The sequence below is a fragment of the Natator depressus genome, chromosome 1 (genome assembly GCF_965152275.1).
Source record: "Natator depressus isolate rNatDep1 chromosome 1, rNatDep2.hap1, whole genome shotgun sequence".
Taxonomy (NCBI): domain Eukaryota; kingdom Metazoa; phylum Chordata; order Testudines; family Cheloniidae; genus Natator; species Natator depressus.
In genome coordinates, this window is record NC_134234.1 from 231,180,644 (window position 1) to 231,200,484 (window position 19,841).

At 39.7% G+C, this 19,841-nt stretch overlaps 1 protein-coding gene across 11 annotated transcripts in view; it reads right to left on the reverse strand.

The window, feature by feature from the left end:
- The window catches only part of SOX5 (SRY-box transcription factor 5), a 606,300-nt gene that overhangs the window by 311,671 nt on the left and 274,788 nt on the right, over positions 1–19,841 (reverse strand). For 6 of the 11 annotated variants that reach the window (XM_074937768.1, XM_074937745.1, XM_074937727.1 and 3 more), the window contains one exon: positions 8,813–9,044. In XM_074937768.1, the coding sequence (XP_074793869.1) occupies positions 8,813–9,043 (231 nt within the window). In that variant the 5' untranslated portion in view covers position 9,044. The remainder of the gene's footprint in view (positions 1–8,812; positions 9,045–19,841) is intronic. The other 5 variants (XM_074937807.1, XM_074937773.1, XM_074937790.1 and 2 more) reach the window with 1 other exon arrangement.

The following is a 19,841-nucleotide window of genomic DNA, read 5'->3' on the forward strand; positions in this document are numbered from 1 at the left end:
GATGAGAAAAATCAAGATATAGCAATGCGGGGGGGGGGGGGGGGGAAAGAGGAGAGAGGGTGGAAGAGAAAGGAGTACTCACAATAGATATAAATATTAAGTAGAGAAGTAAACATCTTAATAATAGAGAGTCACATGTTTGGATTAGATCGCAGGGAAATTCCTAAAAGGAAGGTGCTACGGAACAATCACTGTTAGATAATGGTCTTTACTGAGACAGTCTATCAAGTAAGGTGTTCAAAGAAGGGGTTGAGCAGAAATGGGCTTAATGCAAAGAAAAGTTTTGTGTAATGCTAGCAGTAAATGCATTGGAGGTGATGAATGCATCGATTACTACGGCCAGTTCATCATCTGGGAAAATGGGAAGAAATTTTGTTCATGTTAAAGGTGGAGTTCCACATTTTTTACAATGGGAGCTGTGTGGTCATCTAGCTGTAATGATGAGTTAAACAGGACCCCAAGGTTTAGATGTGCTGGGACAGAGAACTTCAGTGTTCCTGGCTAGTTCTTAAAAGCATTACCCTTTTTTCATCAGCATCTCCTCAGACTTCTCTCAATTTTAGTCTGAGGCAGCTAATCCTCATCCAGATGCTAATCTCCTCTAAACATGGCGACATCCATGAGATGGCATTGGCTGTGTCTGTGGAAAATAAGATATACAGCCGGGTGCCAGGAGTAGTGTTGGCACTGAAGGCTCTGTCTCAATCTCTCGCTAAGTGAACTCAGATAGCTGTTGAAGAGAAGGAAGAACAGAATAGATCCTTGCAGGACCACACAGGTGATGGATTTGGGTAAGAGGAGCTGTTGTTCATAACCACTCTCTGCGCTTTGGTGGAAAGGAATGATTGGAGCCATTGTAGCGCTGTACCCGCTACTTCAGCTTGTCATGCACGTAGATCGCAACACTTTCTCCATTGCCACAAGGGCTTTCTCCATGCCCTGGTATGAAGCGTCTAGGTTACCAATAGATGTCTTGTGTTGTTGGAGCGTGGCTGTCACTACAGTCTCAATGAGTTTGCCAAGGGATGGGAAGTTAGACACAGGACATTAATTTAAGATGTCCACTTCCAGGGTTGGGTTTTTGACAACTGGAAGGGCTGCTGCTTCTTTTTCCAGGAAGGTTGGAAGGTTTATTTCTTGGAAGGTGTTGATAATTGCTGTTAGTAGTGTGCCTAATTATTCTTCATTGGCTGTCACCATTCAGGAAAGGGAGAGATCTGTTTCACAGATGGTGGGTCAACTACTCCTAAGGATTTCAAGTTGTTTGTACCCAGTTTGTTTCTGTATAATTTTTCAGCTACCTAAATGAATCAGGTGTCTGCTAGTATTTATGTGAGAAGTTTAAATGACGGCTTTGTCTAATATTAAGTCATTGAATTGAAGGTTAGGTGTGCCTACAATTGCAAACAATGGATACACATGAATTCCCACTGCTTCTATAAAACAAAGGTGTTTACTTTTCAGGTGATTATTTTCTGCTTAACTGATTTCAAATGGACCTATTAAAAAATGAGTGCTTTACACTAAGGCTATGTCTACACTACTGACCTTTGCAGTGGTACAGCTGTACCACTGCAGATACAGGTCTCCTGTGCAGCCGCTCTATGCCGGCAGGAGAGCTCTCCCACCACCATAATTAAACCACCCCCAATGAGCGACGGTAGCTATGTCAGTGGGAGAGCTTCTCCCTCCGACATAGTTCTGTCCACACCAGCAGGTCTGTCCGTGAAACTTTTGTTGGCCAGGGTGTGTGTGTTTTTCCACACCCGACCGACAAAAGTTTTGCCAACGAAAGTGCAAGCGTAGACAGCCTCAGATACTCAACATCAACCTGCCATCCCTCCCCCCCCACATCACACATGCCCCTCTGATTTTGTGGCCATGAAAACTGAAGTCACCCCTCTGCATAAATTTCAAAGAATCTATAAATAGAAAGGTTGGCTTCAGCTACTTATATTTATCGCTTTAAGTACATTTCTAGCCCTTTTGTTTGAAAGTTATCATTGGAATTTTTTCCTATAGTGATTTTCCTCTGTAATCAGGAGTCACTTATTGTCCTTAGAGACCCAAACAGGCCTTTTGGCTCCTAATCAAACCCTAGCCACAGGTCCCTTGCTTTGGAGATGGGACCCCAAACCAATTCACAGCTGTTGGGGAGGAGTTGCTTCCTTCACAGACTGCTGCCAATGGGCCACCTCAGATTTCAACCTGACTGCCTCTCAGCCAATTATTTTTGCTAGGATAGTACATCTGCTATGAAGTTTAGGTGACCACTGTACACAAAGAGGCAATATGGCCTGGTGGACAAAGCACAAGGCTGGAAGCAAGGGACTCCTATGTGACAATACTGTCCCTCAATCCCTCAGTGGCCTTAATTTCTGCCTTAGTAGCCTCATCTGAAAAACTGAGATATTGTATCTGGTTTACTTTCCTCCTCACAAAGGTGTTGTGATAATTAATTCACTGCTGTTTGTAAAGTACTATATAAAACCGAATAGACAGCATGTACAGAAATAAATGAGGGCAGGAATGAAGACAAACAAACAGAGGAATACAGCTTATAACACAGGACAGACAGAGGCTAGTAAAACTTAAATACAGTGGTGATACTTTGTGTGCTGTACATGTGAAGTGCCCCAAAGCTTTCCCTAGCCCCCTCACTACCGGACCCTCTGGATTAAATGGAATTGTCAAGGACAAGGACCGTACTGCATAACTTCACGAGCTATGTGATCAGTCCTAACTGATTCTTCTGCACACTTCCTCATTCCTGAAAGCCTAGGGGTAGTTTTCTGAAACAATACAAGTGTAAAGATTGAAAAGATCAAACTAAGATACAAACCTAGAATTATATGTATGGAAACAGCTTTCATGTGCTACTTTGTGATGACATTTATATTGCAATGTTTGTAACAGTGCATTTTCATCCTATGATAAGTATCGATTTCTCATAAAAAGAGAAAGGAGAAAAGAAAAGACCACCACAAAACCCCACAAAGATGCAAATTTATCGCCATTTTTGCTTTGTTTTAATTGAACTAGCCTTGTTCACATGAACTTGTCCAGTTCTTATAGAAACAACAGTTTATACCTTAAACTGTGAAAGTAGGAGTGTATATGTGTGTGTAATTATGGTAACTACTAACAATTTCATACTGCCACATTGCACATATGGCTTTTAAGCTAGCTTTATCTGAATCTTTGTGAATCTATTCTCCGTGCTATTAAATTGAGCACATTCCTCGTTGTTCAAAAGTAATTACACTTTTGTCTAGCGTGTAGGAGACTGCTCTCCCCAAACAATGAAATTCTCATTATTAGAGCAAGCACAATAACTGCACTGGTGTTCACAACACTGTGCATTGTATCATCACAATAACTTATCCTATACTTGGAAAGGTACATTGGAAATTTGAATTTCTCTAAAAGCTCTTTAAAAAAACCCACTATTTTCCATAGTATAATTAGGATCCTATTCTGACATTTTAAAAAGCTATACATGTTCTCCCTGCAACTTCTGAGTAGCAGCTTAAGTGCTCTGGCTGCACATTATTTTGACCCAAGAACATTCAAAAAATGTGTGTATAACCACAGATCTATTGGCAAAGTGTAGGCCAAGATGTATGCATGCATAAAGGCAAAACTCAGAAAGAGTATTGGGGAGTCTCTTATTTTTGAGCAAATGAAAGAATAGCACAAAACAATGTGCAGGTTAAGTTTTTTCATTATTCTGATTCTTAATATCATCCAAATGTCTCAAAATACTTTCCACTTATGCAAGAATCACTTAATTAACTGAAAGCAGTCACTTCTAGGGTCAAACACTGAAAGTATTTAACAATGTACAGCAACATTTCAGGCCAATTTAAGTCAAAAACTTAAGGTGCATACTGGATCCAATTGAAACTGAAGAGGCAATGTAGATTGGCAAATGTAGTTACCCAGAGTGGAATACAACAAGGGCCATGGCACAAACACCCCTGATCTTGCCAAAGGATCTTTTAACGTCAAGAGGTTAAAACTCTGATTTTACATCTCATCTACTCTTTGAACAATATTCAAGAAGAAATAGTCTCTACCCTTCTGGAGAACGATCATCAAAATGTTCACAGTACAGTTTATCAATTACTATATTTTGAATCCTGCCACTTCTTATGTCTAAAACACTGCTGTGGTCACTGCTGGTTCCCATTACTACACTTTGAAGATGACACAAGGGCGCTTTGTATGTATGCATATGCCAACATGAGGCAGATCAATCGTAATTAAATAAAAAAAATCCCAGAACTTTTGTCAGAGAAGGGTCAAATGCTACCAGTTATATTAGGGTACTGCATCTTTGAATGGGGGGGGGGGAAAGTCTTCAAAAGAAATAGAAATGCATAGTTTAATCCTGCAGTGCATTTCAGCTAAGGCTAGTTGTGGGCCTGCTATTAACTTTAAGGAGAGCCTCTATATATTTTAAGGCAAAGAGTTGGTCTTGTACTTCCTTTTCTTGAGCCTTTGGCTCAGATTCTGACAGTTTACCCTTTTTCAAGAGCATGGACTAGACTTTTCATATTTAGAATTATTTCTTGCTTGATTTTTTCCCTGAGCATTCACCTCTCACAGTTCTTGGTTGCAGTTACTTTAATTGGGGGAAAAATGTGTTTGCATTTTCTTTTTCAAGTCACCAGGATTTTTGTCATTTTTCTCTGGGATCATCCGGATCTGGATAAAAATGTCTGGAAGATGGATAAATATATGGCTAGTTTCTTCCTCAAGCAGGAGGAAATTTGAGATAGTTTTGCCTCCTTCTCAGAAAAAGCCTCTCTTCGGTTTACGTCCCTGCCTCTCAGATGTATTGTTCAATTCCAAGGAAGATATGGAGATGGAGCTCTCCAACTCCTCTGAAGATTTGGCTGAGTCTAGAAAACTCCCTCCTTCTCTGGGGTTCTGTCACTGAAGTTCAGAGACAGAAGTTTCCAGGACATGGGCTAGAGTAACAGGGCTTGCTCTTGCTCAGGAAGGCAAATCCTAGGGAAGTCTGAGGTCAGGCAGATTCTGCAATGGCCCTTCTGTTGGAATGGATCATCATCTCATAGGTCTTAGGATATCCCAGCCATTGTTCCCTCTAATTTTTGACAGGCTGTTTGTGCAAAAAATTTCTTCTGTGCAAATTGTTGTGCAAGCGGTGTTTCGCCATGCGTGCACACAGCTTAGAGGGAACAGTGATCCCAACTCAGGGGCAGTGGAATTGGGGGGCCTAGCACCCTTACATTGGAAATATTCTGCAGGCTCCGCCTGCATATAACTTCTACATGCTGGGGGTTAGGGACAGAGGCAAAAGTGGGACCCAGAGAAGCTTGAATGGGCCTGGAAGAACATAGGACCTTCCTTCCTAGCCTGGAGCTGAGTGCCTGCCCTTCCTCCCCTCATTCCTCTCCTATCCCTCTGTGTCCCTGTCCCAGCTGGTGGGAATTATAAAGGGAAGCCCAGGTGAGAGTGACCTATCAAGTAAAGGGAAAAATTCAGCCCCTGCTGAAGATGCAACGGTGAGTGATGAGTAGAAAGAGGAGGCATGCCAAGAGGCTCCTTACTCCCTAGGTGGTTCTCCAAGTCTGAGTTTCTTTGCTATTCTTCTTCCATAACCAGGTGCTGGGCAATGGAGCATAAGGAGATGGTGGTGGTGGAAAGGAGCAGTGCTGTGAACAGCAACGGCTGCTGATACAACCCTGGACAATTTCATGCCTGTTCTGGATGGCTTAGCTCTGGATTTACTTCTGCTGGTTTTATCCCCACAGCTGCAAGCAGGCTGTAGGCCAAGCGTAAAGAGACCTGGGGACCTTTTGATACTGAAATATCTATTTTTTCCAGAGCCAAGCCATGAATGTCTCCCATGAGGCACCCATTGAGAGATGAAGCAGACAGCATACAATTTGTTCATGAGGGATGCAATGAGGTGGGAATGCCTTATAACTTGGGCTTAAGACTGGCTAGATGCCTGGGCAGTGTTGGTCTGGTTGTGCCTTCTAAGAAAGCTTGGCAGAATTTGCTTTTTATTTAATTTTGACAGATTAAAAAAACCAATATTATTTATTGATTTAAATTTCCCATGGTTGCACAAAATTATGGGGTGGGGGTTCAGACAATTATTTAGTGACAGTGGATGTTGAGATTCAAAATGTTAAAGCTTTATAAACTGTTAAAACACAAATTGTCAACATCACATGTCAAAATATATCACGTAAACATCCTGAACTCAAACTCCAACAAATTCCCAAGCAGTACTTTTCTTACTTTGCCTCTCTGTAAATTTTGATAATTGATGGAAACATTTTCTTGTTGATGCGTGTATGTGTGATGAAAGCAACATTTACTGATAAAAAATGAATCCTTCCAAGCCTACCTATAATACACTGGAGAGATCTGTAAAAGGTATATCCTGTGAAGGCCATCATACAGCTGTAAAATGAGAATGCCAGGATTACTAGCAGAGTCAGTCAGTGTAGTACACAAGTTGTTAAGGAGCGTGACACTGCTAGCACTCTCCTGATAAAATACCATTGGCCTACGCTGCATGTGTGCGCACACCTGGATTTACAGTACCAAATCGGATAGGAACAGTTCAAGTAGTGGAATAATGACCCTTGTAGTGCTGCCAAGGTGAATAGGCTCTATGGGGATAGATCCAGTAAGTGCTGATCACACAGGTTAAAGCCACTTACAAGTTGTCACAGCTCTGTGCTCATGTTTTTTCTCTGCGAGATATCAAAGGTGGGGGGAGAGGGACAGAGGGAAAGAACAGGGATCATATTACATGTATATTGCTTATTTGCACTGATCACTTCACTCAATGTGCATGAACTATCACTTCTTTCACATGTCAGGGCAAAAAAACAACCCCTCACCCCTGTGCACACACAAGAAGAAACTGCTTCAAATGCACATGCTATCAATACATTCCACACAACAAAACTGTCTGAAATGTGCAGTATAAAAGTATTATTAGATGATACAGTATGTTATTTTGGTGTTCAATTAAGGCCAATGTCTTGCAGGAAGTCACAATAGATGACTACTCTGGACCTTTCTAGCCTTTAAAATAAATAAATCTATGCATGAATAAGAATACAAATCAGTCAAACTATGGTTGAATGTTTCAGCAATGTCCAGAGAGAACACACTGCGGGGCTCCTTAGAGGACAAGTTATATTTACTCATTTAGGGCTTAGTCCTCTACTATTGAAGTCGGTGGAAGGTATGCCTCTGAATTCAGTGGCAGCAGGAAAAGGCCTTTATATTTGAGAAAGCATCTATCCTGGGTTTAGGTGCTGTACAAGACTGAAAATCCAAACCATAATGCCAAAGAAAATTTTAAAAGACAAGGGATCTCACACCAGGCCAAAATACAACATAGCCCATACGACAGTAAAGCCCAGTGTTCCTTTGACTTTAATGGCACATTAATGAATAACATCTGCACAGCACGTGTGGTAGAGGATCAGAAGCAAGCAAGTTAAAAAAAGAAAAAGCATAATAGCACCCCTGAGCAATCTCTCCCACAAGGTTGTTCTTCAATTTTAAGTTGAGAGAGCAATATAAAATTGAATGGAAGAAAAAAAAAAAAGCAGCAAGTTTTTTCATCTAGAAAAGCAGCTCCAGTGGAAACACACTCACTTTCAAAAAAAGGGGTGGAGCGGGGGGATTTTTAATGTAGAGCTTGTTGCACATCTGTTATGAGCTGTAATAGCTTAAATAGAACTATGGAGTTGTCACAGTCTTTTGTGATAATAAACTGACACTTATTGTATCATTCATTTTTTAAAGTTTTCAGATATACTGGACCAAAGGTTATCTTTATTTAAAGTAAAATTGAGACTGAATGTAGCCCTCCTGAAAGCTGGGGACTAAAGCAAAGTTAGTCACATTTTCACAGGCAAGTGTTGTGCAAACATCTTCCCAGCATAGATATCCGTCAGTACACCTCAGCCCTGGTTTAAATACCTCCCTGATTTTCCACCTCTATAAAAAAAAATTACAATATTCTAAACATGTCAACTTACAATTAATGGGACTGCAATATCAGAGTGGAACATGGGAATGGGCTTTTTGGTTTGTTTTTAAATAAGGACACTCCTGGGCTTCCAATGGACTTCTAATTTTGGTCAACTGGATCAAAGTCCATGAGTTGGTTTGGCGAAGTGTACGTATGACTGTTAGTTTACAGGTATGTTGGCTTCTTTCTAAGTGAGGATTTGAACCAAGGTCTCCTGATGTGAAAGGCTGGAAATAAGAAAATTAGCAAATTCATGTATAACTAACTACCATGTGCAAGACAGACATCAGCAGATCCAGCTTCAACTTTTAAAAACAAAACCCAAAGTCAAGTCTCTGTTGCTCTATTTTATCCTTCATTCACCCTCTTGTGCTAGATGTTCCATAGACCTCAATGTATGCATTACACTCCACATGCTAGGCCAAATATTGCTTTCACTAATGATGGTCTAAATCCAGAGTATCTCCTCGTAAATGAACAGATACACTCTGGATTTCTGTAATTAAGAGCAAAATTTAGTGCCCTCTGCGCTAAAATAAATGAACAAACTGAGGTGAGCGAAAGTGGAGTTTGATACTTAACAGAATGATTTAGCATTGGCAGTAGGGGTGGCAGGCAGTCCAGCTAGGTCAAAACTTTCACATTATTGTAGTATGGTGCTGTACGTGTGACTCTGAACTGTATACTGTATAAAGGGCATATCTGGATGCCAAGCTATTGTAGATGCACAATCAAAGAATGGATGTAAGCACAACAGACCATGAGCCAACCTACCATTGTATTGTGCTGAGAAGTGGGAGTCCTATGGCCACAACTCTCTTGCGTCAGCAGAGAAACTGGCTGAAATTCCTCAGAGCGAGGCTTGTTGGGAAAACTCACATGCAAGGGAAGGTGAAAGGCTGGGAGCCCGTCACTCTCCTCTTCTTCCACTTTCTGTCTGCTTGTCACCATGGCTACCTCTCCATCTGCTTCCCCATACGGAGAGGCTGGTCGCTTGGAAGACATCCTGGAAGGAACAAAAGAGGAGAAAATAATGAAACCTCCAAATAAATCCTTAATGCCGTCATTGTGTGGTTAGGGGCCATTGTAACAGAAATGCCTTTTTTGTGCTGGCAGAGAGCAGGAAACCATCCAAATACCACTGCAAAGCATACACAATCAGGAACAATGGCCAAGCAGGTAGCAACAGAACAGTGCTTGTTTGTTGTGAGAATAATACACTAATACAGCACTCTCTTGTATTCCAGCTTCTTAAACATGAAAATTCACCTAAGAACACTGTATAATGAAATGCAATTCCTTTTTTAAAATACCCATCTAGTTTTACATTTTGCAAGAGCCTATAGAAAATGGATCGTCTCCCAGGACAAACTAGCATCAACTTCGCTTTTAAAGGACAATAATCTGTTTTGTTCTAATGATATCCAAGAAAAAGTAAAATAAAATTAAAAAAAAAATCTTGCTTTCAAGCTAAAATTTGTGTGTTTCTAAAGCCACCTATCAAAGTGAAGGGTAAAATATAGTATTGTTGGAAGAAACTTATAAGGTTCACAAGTTTAGTGTTAATAAGTATCTAAACATTTGGATGCTTAAACTATCTAAACTGCCTGACACTACAAAAATTGGATTCTAAGGATTGAATAAAGATTACCTGTCAAGATATCCTGTACTTGCAATTTACAGTTGGATCAGAAATATTGTAAGAGCAGAATATATAGAACACACATAAAACATACATAGAAAAACCACACCCAAACTTTCAGTCAAAACTTGGACCCCCTAAAAAAAAAAAAATTCACAAAATAGTACAATTAACTTCTTACATCCTTTTGCATCTCCTGTTTTCAGAGGAGACCAGAAAAATCAAAATATCATGAGAAAAGCTACATTCATCATGGTATTTCCATCCAAACCAAGCAGTAATGAAAAGCTCACAAGATAGCCCAATCCCATTAAACTTCCAACCTGGTTTCCAGAACAGAGAGTTCCAGATAAGTATCCAAACATTGAGGACTTACCCAGACCTTCTGAGGTTTGCCATCACTAATTAATTTACCACTGTTCTTGAAAACGAAGGCTTGTGTGTGGCATAACGGACCTGTGTTCTAACAAGAGGCATCTGTTGTAAGGAATGGAATCAAAAGCAAGAAAGTACTGATTTTAAAGCAGGGACCCATTCAGCCAGGATATAATCATAGGGGAAGGGACAAATAAACCAGTTATATTACTAAAAACAATACTACTACTTAATGAAAAATGGATATTCATGAGATCGAAAAGTGAAGATTGTAAATAAAAAAAGTTATAGGGAGAAGCTGAATGGAATAGTAAAAGACTGCTGCTCCTCCAAAGTGCAGCAATTATGATTCTAATACACCTATTTTTACACTTTCCAGTTAAAACCTGTGTTTCAAAAGTCCAGCAGCCTCTTGAACCACATGTGGGGCTGCTGTGATGTGAAGCATGTCCAAACGATTTGGCATATTGAGCACGAAATGGCTCTTAGCAGCAGTCAACTGGGTCTGAAAACAAACAGTGACTTTAAAACAGTCCTTTGTTGTGACTTATTTTGCTTTTAATGATCTCATTTTTAGTTCTGCCCCCTAAGCCACATTAGATTATATTAAGAAAACTCAGACCCCCACAAAAAACCCACAGAACCTACACTTAGACTGAAGATATGCAACTACCTATATGTAGAGAAACAGCTTGTATTTTCTGTCTTATTCCAACGGACTAGCATCTTTTATATATATCACCTAAATTCTGTTTTCTAGACTCTCACATCTGTATGCCTGCTCAAACGTATGCATATGGACAGAGTTAATCAGATAGACTCTTGCTAACAGTATTGTATACTTAGCTGAGATACTTCAAGTCCCAGGACCCTATTCCCCTGCTACAGAATCCATGAGAGTTATTCATATTCTGCAGTAGAAGAGACAGAAACCTATGTTTAAATTTTCAAAAGTGATTTTGAGTGCCTGTTTTTGGTTACTCACTTTGAGATGCCTTAAAAAGACTTGTTTTTTAGGAAGTCTTAGGCCTGGGTTACGCTGGGGGGGGGGGGGTTTCGAACTAAGATACACAACTTCAGCTATGCTATTTGCGTAGCTGAAGTGGAAGTATCTTAGTTCGACTTACCTGGCCATCCTCACGGTGGCGAGTCGACCGCGGCGGCTCCCCCTTCGACTCTGCTTACTCCTCCTGCCGAGGTGGAGTACAGGCATTGATTCGGGGATCGATTTATCGCGTCTAGACGAGATGTGATAAATCGATCCCTGACAGATCGATCACTACCTGCCGATCTGGCGGGTAGTGAACACGTACCCTTACTGTCTGAATATTGGGGTCGTTTATAGTGTTTCAAGTTGGGCATCTGAAAATTGAGGCACTCAAAAACATTAGTCACTTTTGAAAGTGTAGGCTCTAGATTTTAAAATGTAGCTAATGCCATGAAAAAATACTGTAAGCTACTGTCAAAATCCTCCACAGCGATACACGTTGTACCCTTTTATCCACAGTTAGGATCCCTTATCTGAAATGAGGGTCTCTTCCATATACTCTGCACCCAACTTGCGTGAAGAACTTTCACTGGCGTTAACATAGAATAAGTGCAAATGATGTCACACAGTTCCACTGTATAGTAGGAAGAGGGGAATCTGCCGAGCATTTCAAAGTTCTTCTACTAGCTCCACCCCTGAATATATAGTTCCCTCTACAGTGCTCAATTAGCTTGCCAGGATTCATTGCCGCCTCCCGCTGGCCACTGCTTCCAAAGGGAACAATTTAAGTTCTTACAGGAAAATATAAAGAAGGGAAGGGAGTGGGGAAGAGATAGGTGACACATTCTTATTTATTTTTAATACAGAATACTATATTTTTGGTCCACAACACCATGGGCCAGACTTTGAACCATAGTGCAAAGGGAGAGGGCACAAGAAACTCTCTCCTATTTTGCCCAGCCCCTATAAGATCCAATCACAGTTGCTACTGCAACTGTGATAAGTGTTTGACAGAGAGCAAGGACTGCTCCCTTCATGCCCTACCCACCCTAATGCAAGAGCGACAGGTAAGCAGGTGGGTCCACAGTCCTGCTTCCAGTTTTCACTGGCTTGGAGACTGAGAAGGACACACAGAGGAAACTAGCATCACCATTCTGAGGTATACTCTCTACACACCTATCATATGTACCAGGGAGTTCAGGGTCGGATTGTCTTACCGGCTGCAGAGCTCTGCCCTGCCCTCCACTTGAGCCAATGTAAATCTGATACAATTTGGCCCTGTAATATCATTACCACCTTTAGTATTCAATAGCAATCCTGTACAGTAGAATAGTATTTACTTTTTCACTACATATATCTAGGAAACTCACACAAGTAAAGGCAGACGTGAAAACTATTCCAACCTGAAACCCCATCATAAAGGGCATAAAATGTTAGAGGCTGTAACAGCAGAAAGCATCAAATTGTTCTGATAGGTTCATGGGCAGAAAACATGACAAAATGAATTAATTCACTGCTAGTTTTTTCATTATTTCCTCAGCTTTATTGGTCCCTCTAATGAATTTTAAAGACTCCCACACTTTATATCTTTGAATTCTCTCCCCCCCCCCCCCTCACATTTTGAACAGCTTCATTTTCCTACTGGGCTAATGCTAGGTATTAAGTGAGAGTCACCTATCCTACATACAAGTAACCCTGAGCTCCAGTTATAAATAATATACAAAGGAAAATGGTTAATTAGATAAAAGAGCTCAGTTGTTGAGTAACAAGGTTAGCAGGTCTATTCTTTTCCTTACTATTTTTTTTTTAAATTAGGTGTGGCAAAGAATATACTGATAGAACACAAAAATGCAACCATCTTGGGCCAAACCCTCAGCCTATGGAGAGTTATATCAACTTACACCAGCTGAACATCTAGCCCTTGCTTCTCCGAGCTTTGGTTCTCAGTTACACTAGTGTAAATTGTGTGTTCATACAGAGAGCAAGAAATAGGCATAGCTGGTAAAGACAGCTAAATAACGGACCAAATTCTGAGCTTTGATGTACACCTCTCATTGAAATCAATATGTTTCTGTGCATCGTATCAAAGACACAATTTGGTCAAAATAATAGTATGACCACAGGTAGTTAAGAGTTGAATCAGAACTGAATTTTTGCCTATCACCAATTCATTCTACCCAATATAAGCACAAGACAAAGCAACATGGTATTAATTTTCTGAGACAGACCTGAGTCCCCAAAGTTCAGAACTGCACTCACACCCCAATGCTCATGTGCATTTGGATTCAGTTTTCAGCTAGCTGTAGAGATAGGCTTGAGCTGCATCCATGTTTGATCTGAATTTGACCAAAGACTGAATTGCAACTGAGGATTTAGATCTGATATTCCAGTCCAGACCCATTACTAATTCACCTAAGAGGACCCGTTCTGTTAGGAAATGTATCTTGGTTTGGAATGCAGAAGACAATTAGCAGATCTATCTTTTCATCAAGTGAACAAACAAGTTTGCTGTCAATAGTTACATTATTAGTTCAGTAAAATCTTATTCTTCTAACTCATGATTGGCTAAAGTATGATCTATACTATACATGTGAGCTATCTGACAGCAGTAGGTTCTGCTTGCCTTCAGCTCCACCTGTCCATTCACTCTCATTCAATTTATCACTTACTCTTTGTAGATTAATAGCATCAGGATTTCAGTCTTAAAGTCAAAGGGAGTTTTGCCACTGACCTCAATAGGGCCAGGATTTCCCCCGAAGAGAATAAATGCTCTGTTGCATCCAAATGCAACACCTTCTCCTCCACTGCAAGGAGTGCTGGTTCCAGCCAAACCACTTCAGTGCACCAAAGAGTAGGAGTCAATTTCTTCCAGACACATTTGAGTTTAGTGCATGGAAAATAGAGTCTTTCAACAGGCTACACCTTTAAACAGAGGCCCATTTAAAAGTCCCCCACTATATTTCAATTTGTTCATTTGGCTTTGGATCATTTGATAAGTAATTGCATACCCTAAATAAATCCACAGAGGCAGCCAGTATTCAAGGAGATGGTGCCCTCTGGTATATAACCAACATCAATCCCAATTCAATCGCTTATTCCATAAAATTATGAAACTCTAATCTTGTTACATTCAGCAAAATACCCCAGAAATGTTTCAGATATCCACAAAGGCTTTTGAAGAAATGGCTTATCCATGTCTTTAAAAGTGACAAACACAGATGTGTCAAGAGAAAAAGATATGAGACTGTAAATCTTAACTTGTTGGGGAATTAATTAAGGGATTCATCAATCATTACACAGCTAACACCATATATATACAGCCAAAATCCCATCAGCTGCCACAACCTACAGCAATCTACAGGTTAAAAACTCCCAAAGTCCTTCTGTTCTGACTATGTATAAATGACTTTGTATAATCTAGCATTAAGACCTGTAATTATAAAACAGCATTAAAACAGGCCTGCATAGTTATGGATAATTATAGCTGGTACACTTTTTAAAGAAATAAAAAGCTTTTCCATTCAAATGCAGGCTTTGCCTTTTTGACAGCTCCAAGTCAACAGGACGTAGAGATGATTTAAATTGTACGTCAAAATTTTGACTGTGCAAGACTTTTTCCTTTTTCCCTTATCAAGAAAGGCATTGTTGTTTTCTCACCATAACCAGGCATGACAGCTCCTGACTGCAGTCTTATAACTAGTTTCCAAATCAGCATGAAAATGCTCACCTCCTGAGTTTCTTTGCTTGCTAAAAGCAAAGTCCTTCTCATGAGCAGAGTTAAAACATTCAAACCCCTTCCACAGATAGTAGACAAAAAGCTACATTGTGGGGCAAGAATGGACACACAGAAAAGACTATCAAAGTTCTCACCTTCTGCAAGAATTTAGGGGTAACAAGCTAATAAGGAGACCGTGACATGAATTTACTCTAAGGGCCTGATCCCCAGCTAATTGATATCAGTGAAAAGACTTTCACTGATTTCTGCGGGCTTTGGATCAGACTCTTTGTTCAATCTCCTAATGATAGCAGAGACCAAAAGGAGAAGAGCGGAGACTGCAGTGGAATCTACAGGGGCATTTTCCTGTAGTAAATGTAGTACTTATAGAAGGTGTTCAACTGGGAGCCCTGGAGACTCTGCTTTTCCACAAAACAAGAACAGATTATTAGAGTTATCAGAATTCCCCATATGCTCACCAACATATCTCACCTCTGATCACATTTAGATATGAGAGAGTTCTGTTCCCAGGCTCATTCAAGCTGTCCCCTCTCTGTAGAGACTCCCAACGAAGGCTGAAAACTCATGTTAATTATGGTGGTCATTTGGGCACCAAATTCCTCCCTGTTTACTTACACTAAGTAAGTGGTACCTTCCTAACCAAATAACCCTATTCATTTCTTCAAGGTTACCTAGATAATAAAGCTATTACTCAATACAAGTAAGGGTGGCAGAATCCAGCATTTTGTCCCACCAGGAACTGTGCTGTGACCCCAGCTCCTTCTACACGGGTCAGTGTAGTCTGCTGAGTCTGTCTCCCAGCTTGGAGACAAAACAGTCAGCTCTGCCCAGCTCTGTTTTAGTCTTCAAGATATGCAAAAAATGTAAAAAGGTAAGAGAGCCTCTGTGTAACAAAAGTGATAGTCCTGACCTGGACTGATACTGCAGGGTCCTCTGCCCCCTGCCAGTAGCTCAAGGTTCACAGCCCTCTCTTAGGTCCTATGGTCCCCCTGAGAATAACTGCCTTTTGCAGCCATCATGGCTGTTGAGGGAAGTGTTTGTGTGTCTGTCTTTCTTTCTCTCTTACAGAGCCGGGTCCTCCTCTTATATCTTCCAGCTGGGAATGAGAGCCACTCATTAGCTGCATCTGCTGATTCCTAAACTGCTGGGCTTCTCCTTAGGCCAGGGCTTGCTGTTCCCTGACTCTGCAAGCCCTTCAAGGAGCAAAGTGCCCTGCACTTCTGACAGACTTCAGATGGTAACTATTTTGAATCACTTGCAGTCTGGCTTGCAACTTTTCACTGCAACAGTTCTGCAGTTAAAAAAATTTTGTTAATCAATTAAAATGTGTGCACAAGAGTTAAGAGGAAAAATATGTCTCAGCTGTCACTCATACTGGGACAAATAATCTATTAATTATACTTTCTTAGAACATATCAATCGGCCACCTTCTTCAAATGCATGCATGTTACAAAAACTTTATTTAAAAAAAAAGTTCTGAATGGTTTTGCCTTTGCAGTGATTAAGATGACTGTTAATGAAAACTAAACTTACCGAGGTGGAAACTGTATAACAGTCTTGCATAGAAAATTATTACAGCACGTAAAGTAGTTACCACTACTATCGTTAATTTTGCCTAATAATTTCCAAATTTAAACATAATACGTTCCCTCGCTCTTCTCTTTTCCAAAACTTCCACTTTTCAGGTTTGACTTTTGACTGACGGTGGGTTTTCTTGTTTTTTGTTTTAAAGTTTGAGCAAAAATAGTTCAGTTGTTTCTGCCTCAGAACAAGGTGGAGAATGGTGGGGGAAGACCCCTTCTCCATTTAAAAAAAAAAAAGCACAATTTTAATGTATAACAGCCCTACCTGCCAGAACAGCTGGATATTTATCATATTTGTTCTTTTTCAATTTGACCGCATGTATAACTAGAAATAGTCAAAAACTTTCCATCAAAACTTTTTTGTAACTGCAAAAATTTTCACATAAATGTCTGCTTTACTTAACATTTTTCTATTTTTAAACGGAAAACTGAAAAACTGATTTTTTTTTTTTGGTGGGGGATAAGAGGGGGGATCAATGAAGAATTGAAATTTTCCATTGACAATAACATTATATATTTTGTTGTTGTTGAAATTTTCCAAGGGAAAAAAACCCCCATCGTCTGACTAGCTCTAGTGTAACCCTTTGGGAAAAGGTGCATGCTGCATATGCACAGTATGTTATTCACAATTAGAGTGACCAGACAGCAAATGTGAAAAATTGGGACGGGGTGAGGGGGTAATAAGAGCCCATATAAGAAAAAGACCCAAAAATCAGGACTGTCCCTATAAAAGCTGGACATCTGGTCACCCTATTCACAGTATATTTTGCTAACCTTGTGAAGCATCCAGCTAATAAAGGGCTGTGCTGTAGATATGGCTCACCTAGTTATGAAGTAAAATGGTTCCTGCAGCTTTGCTGAGGCTAAGAGCCCTTGCCTCAACCATTGCATCCTTTGTAAGGTGATGAAGGAGCTCTTAATAAGAGGACAAGCGCCACTCGCCTATTGTAAACCTTATATAGTTCTTTATTCATTTGTGGATCTCAAAGAAAGGTATGTATTATTTTACACTTTGCCTAGCTGAAGCACAGCAATGCTAAGTGACTTGTGCAACATCACACAGCAAATAAACATCAGCTTGAGATCTGCCAAATTTACTAGACTGCAATGTCTTGTACTGTATGTCAGTTAAAAGAACTAAAAATCTAATACCCTACCCAGAGTACAGAAACAATATAGTTTCTGTAGGATTGGACCTTGCCTCTGCAGATGTGTGCACTTTAAAGGATGAAGCTTCAGAACTTGGACTTTTGCAGTGCTCTGAGCAAGAGAAGAGCCCAGTATCCAAAACGCGGCTACAATCACAGTAAACACACTAACGTAATGGTGCCGTGTCAAACACAATGAGCATCCATCAGCACAAACTCTGAAACAGCAGGATGCAGTCATTGTTGATGTTTCAAGTAAACTGAGCCTGATCACTGGCTTCTTGCATGCAAAGAGCCTCTGCTTGGATGATCTTGAATTAAATCCACAAGCTCACTTATTTTCTAGTATGTCCTCTAAATTAGCCCTTGCCTCATTTTATTTCTTTCCTGTTTATACCTCTACAGGCATTTCTCTGTTAATCTTTCCACTTAATAAGCATATCTTATTTTCTTCTCTTTCCTTTTCAACATTCATCCTCCTACCACAGTGGAAATTGCAGATTTTGGTGTTTGTATTTGTTTTTCTTGTAAAGGTTTATGAACTAGTCAGCATTAGGCTATTGAATGTCACAATCCCTACAACATTAGGTAAGTGTCATTCTTTTGCCAGCTGAACTACAAATTGGGATCAGATCAAATAATTAGACAATCAAAACACTGAAACCTTTGGAGCTTTATTGTAGAAACTGCTTTTTTGAAAACAATGAAAAACAATATTTCTCAGTCAACCTCCAGTGTCAGAGTGGGGAAATTGTGCTGCATGCTGGAAGGAGTCTATTCATCTTTCTCCACATACACGGACATACAAATAATTTCCATTGACATTAGTGTCAAATGCAGCAAAACACTGAGTTGTTAAGTCCTCTAAGAGTTTGACCATTACGAATAGCTTACATATGACAGAGAAATGTGAGCAAGCACAGATTCACTTTGAAAGACTAGTTATTGTTAAAACTTTTGACTCTGCACAAGTTTGGGGGCTTACCCTTGCCCCTCCATAGTAATTGCTTAATCAAACTGAAACCAAATTCTTTACCAGCATAATGTTAAAGATGAATAATGTTAGTTAGAGTCAACATTAACAGCAACAATTCCCTACCACCAGAAGCCTTGATTTCAGTATGATGAGCCATTTCTTTGACTCAGAAATCTAGTGAGAAACTGCCAGCTTCCCCCACTATTCCATGCTCTCAGACCCATGAAGCCATTGCTTAATACTGTGATTTCCAAACAAACAGCTGCCCAGGTTCATGCATTAAATATTTGATCAGCAAGCAACAGACACAAACCGCCACCATCTAAATACACACTGAAACTCTCTTATTTTGAAGGTATTCTTCTTTATTTTTAAAATAATAACCTTCCCTAATCAGAGGTCCTCTATAACCAGAAATGAATTTGGAACATCAAAATACACAGAAACAATTCTGGAGTTTTATTCTACTTTGCTCTAACGTAGTTTCACATCCAAGTTCAGTATGAATAGTTTCTGCTGTATTTATGTGTAATTCTAATAAACATACAGATATAAACTACATATACAAGTCTTCCCTGAATACACAAACACTTTAACACTTTTGCACCTTAACTATAGGTTTCACTCAGACGGTAATTATATACATCCCACCTATAAGTGCCACTCATATCTATGACATTTACAGAAGAAACGTATATAATTACAGAGTGACACCTATATATGTAAGTGAAACTTATATTTAAACAAGGGTTATATATATATATGTGTGTGTGTGTGTGCACGCGCGTGACATTCATGTCCTGATCCTTCACCATTAAAATTAATGAGAAGTTTACTATTGACTTAAATGGGAACAGGATTGGGGCCTCAATGAGATCTTGTGTATGCATTTATTAGAATCATATATTATAGGCAGAACACCACTTCAGTTAAAGTGCCTAAAGTGTTTTCATTCTAAGATGTTATTTTCAGCTCTTTAACATTTACAATTTTGTTAAACCTTTTGGACTGATATTTGGCAAATACTTCCGTAGCCAAGGAGCAAATATTTTTGGAAAGATTGAGGGGGGGAAAAAATCAATCAAGCCAATTTTGAAAATAAAATAAGTGGGAAAAATGTCATTTCCTCCCATTAAGTTAAAAATGCAATCTTTTTTTGAATATAGCATCTCAGGATTTTGAAGTAAAATCTTGAAATCTGGCAAGGAGACAGGTCTTAAGTCCTAGATGTGCCTTTCAGAAGTTGGTAAAAATATTGCAATTTGTGAAAGTTATGTGTTTAAATAAAAAAGAAGATTTTGCTCAGACACACTGAATTTTGTAAAGCAGAAGTTTAGCATTCTCCACACATTCCA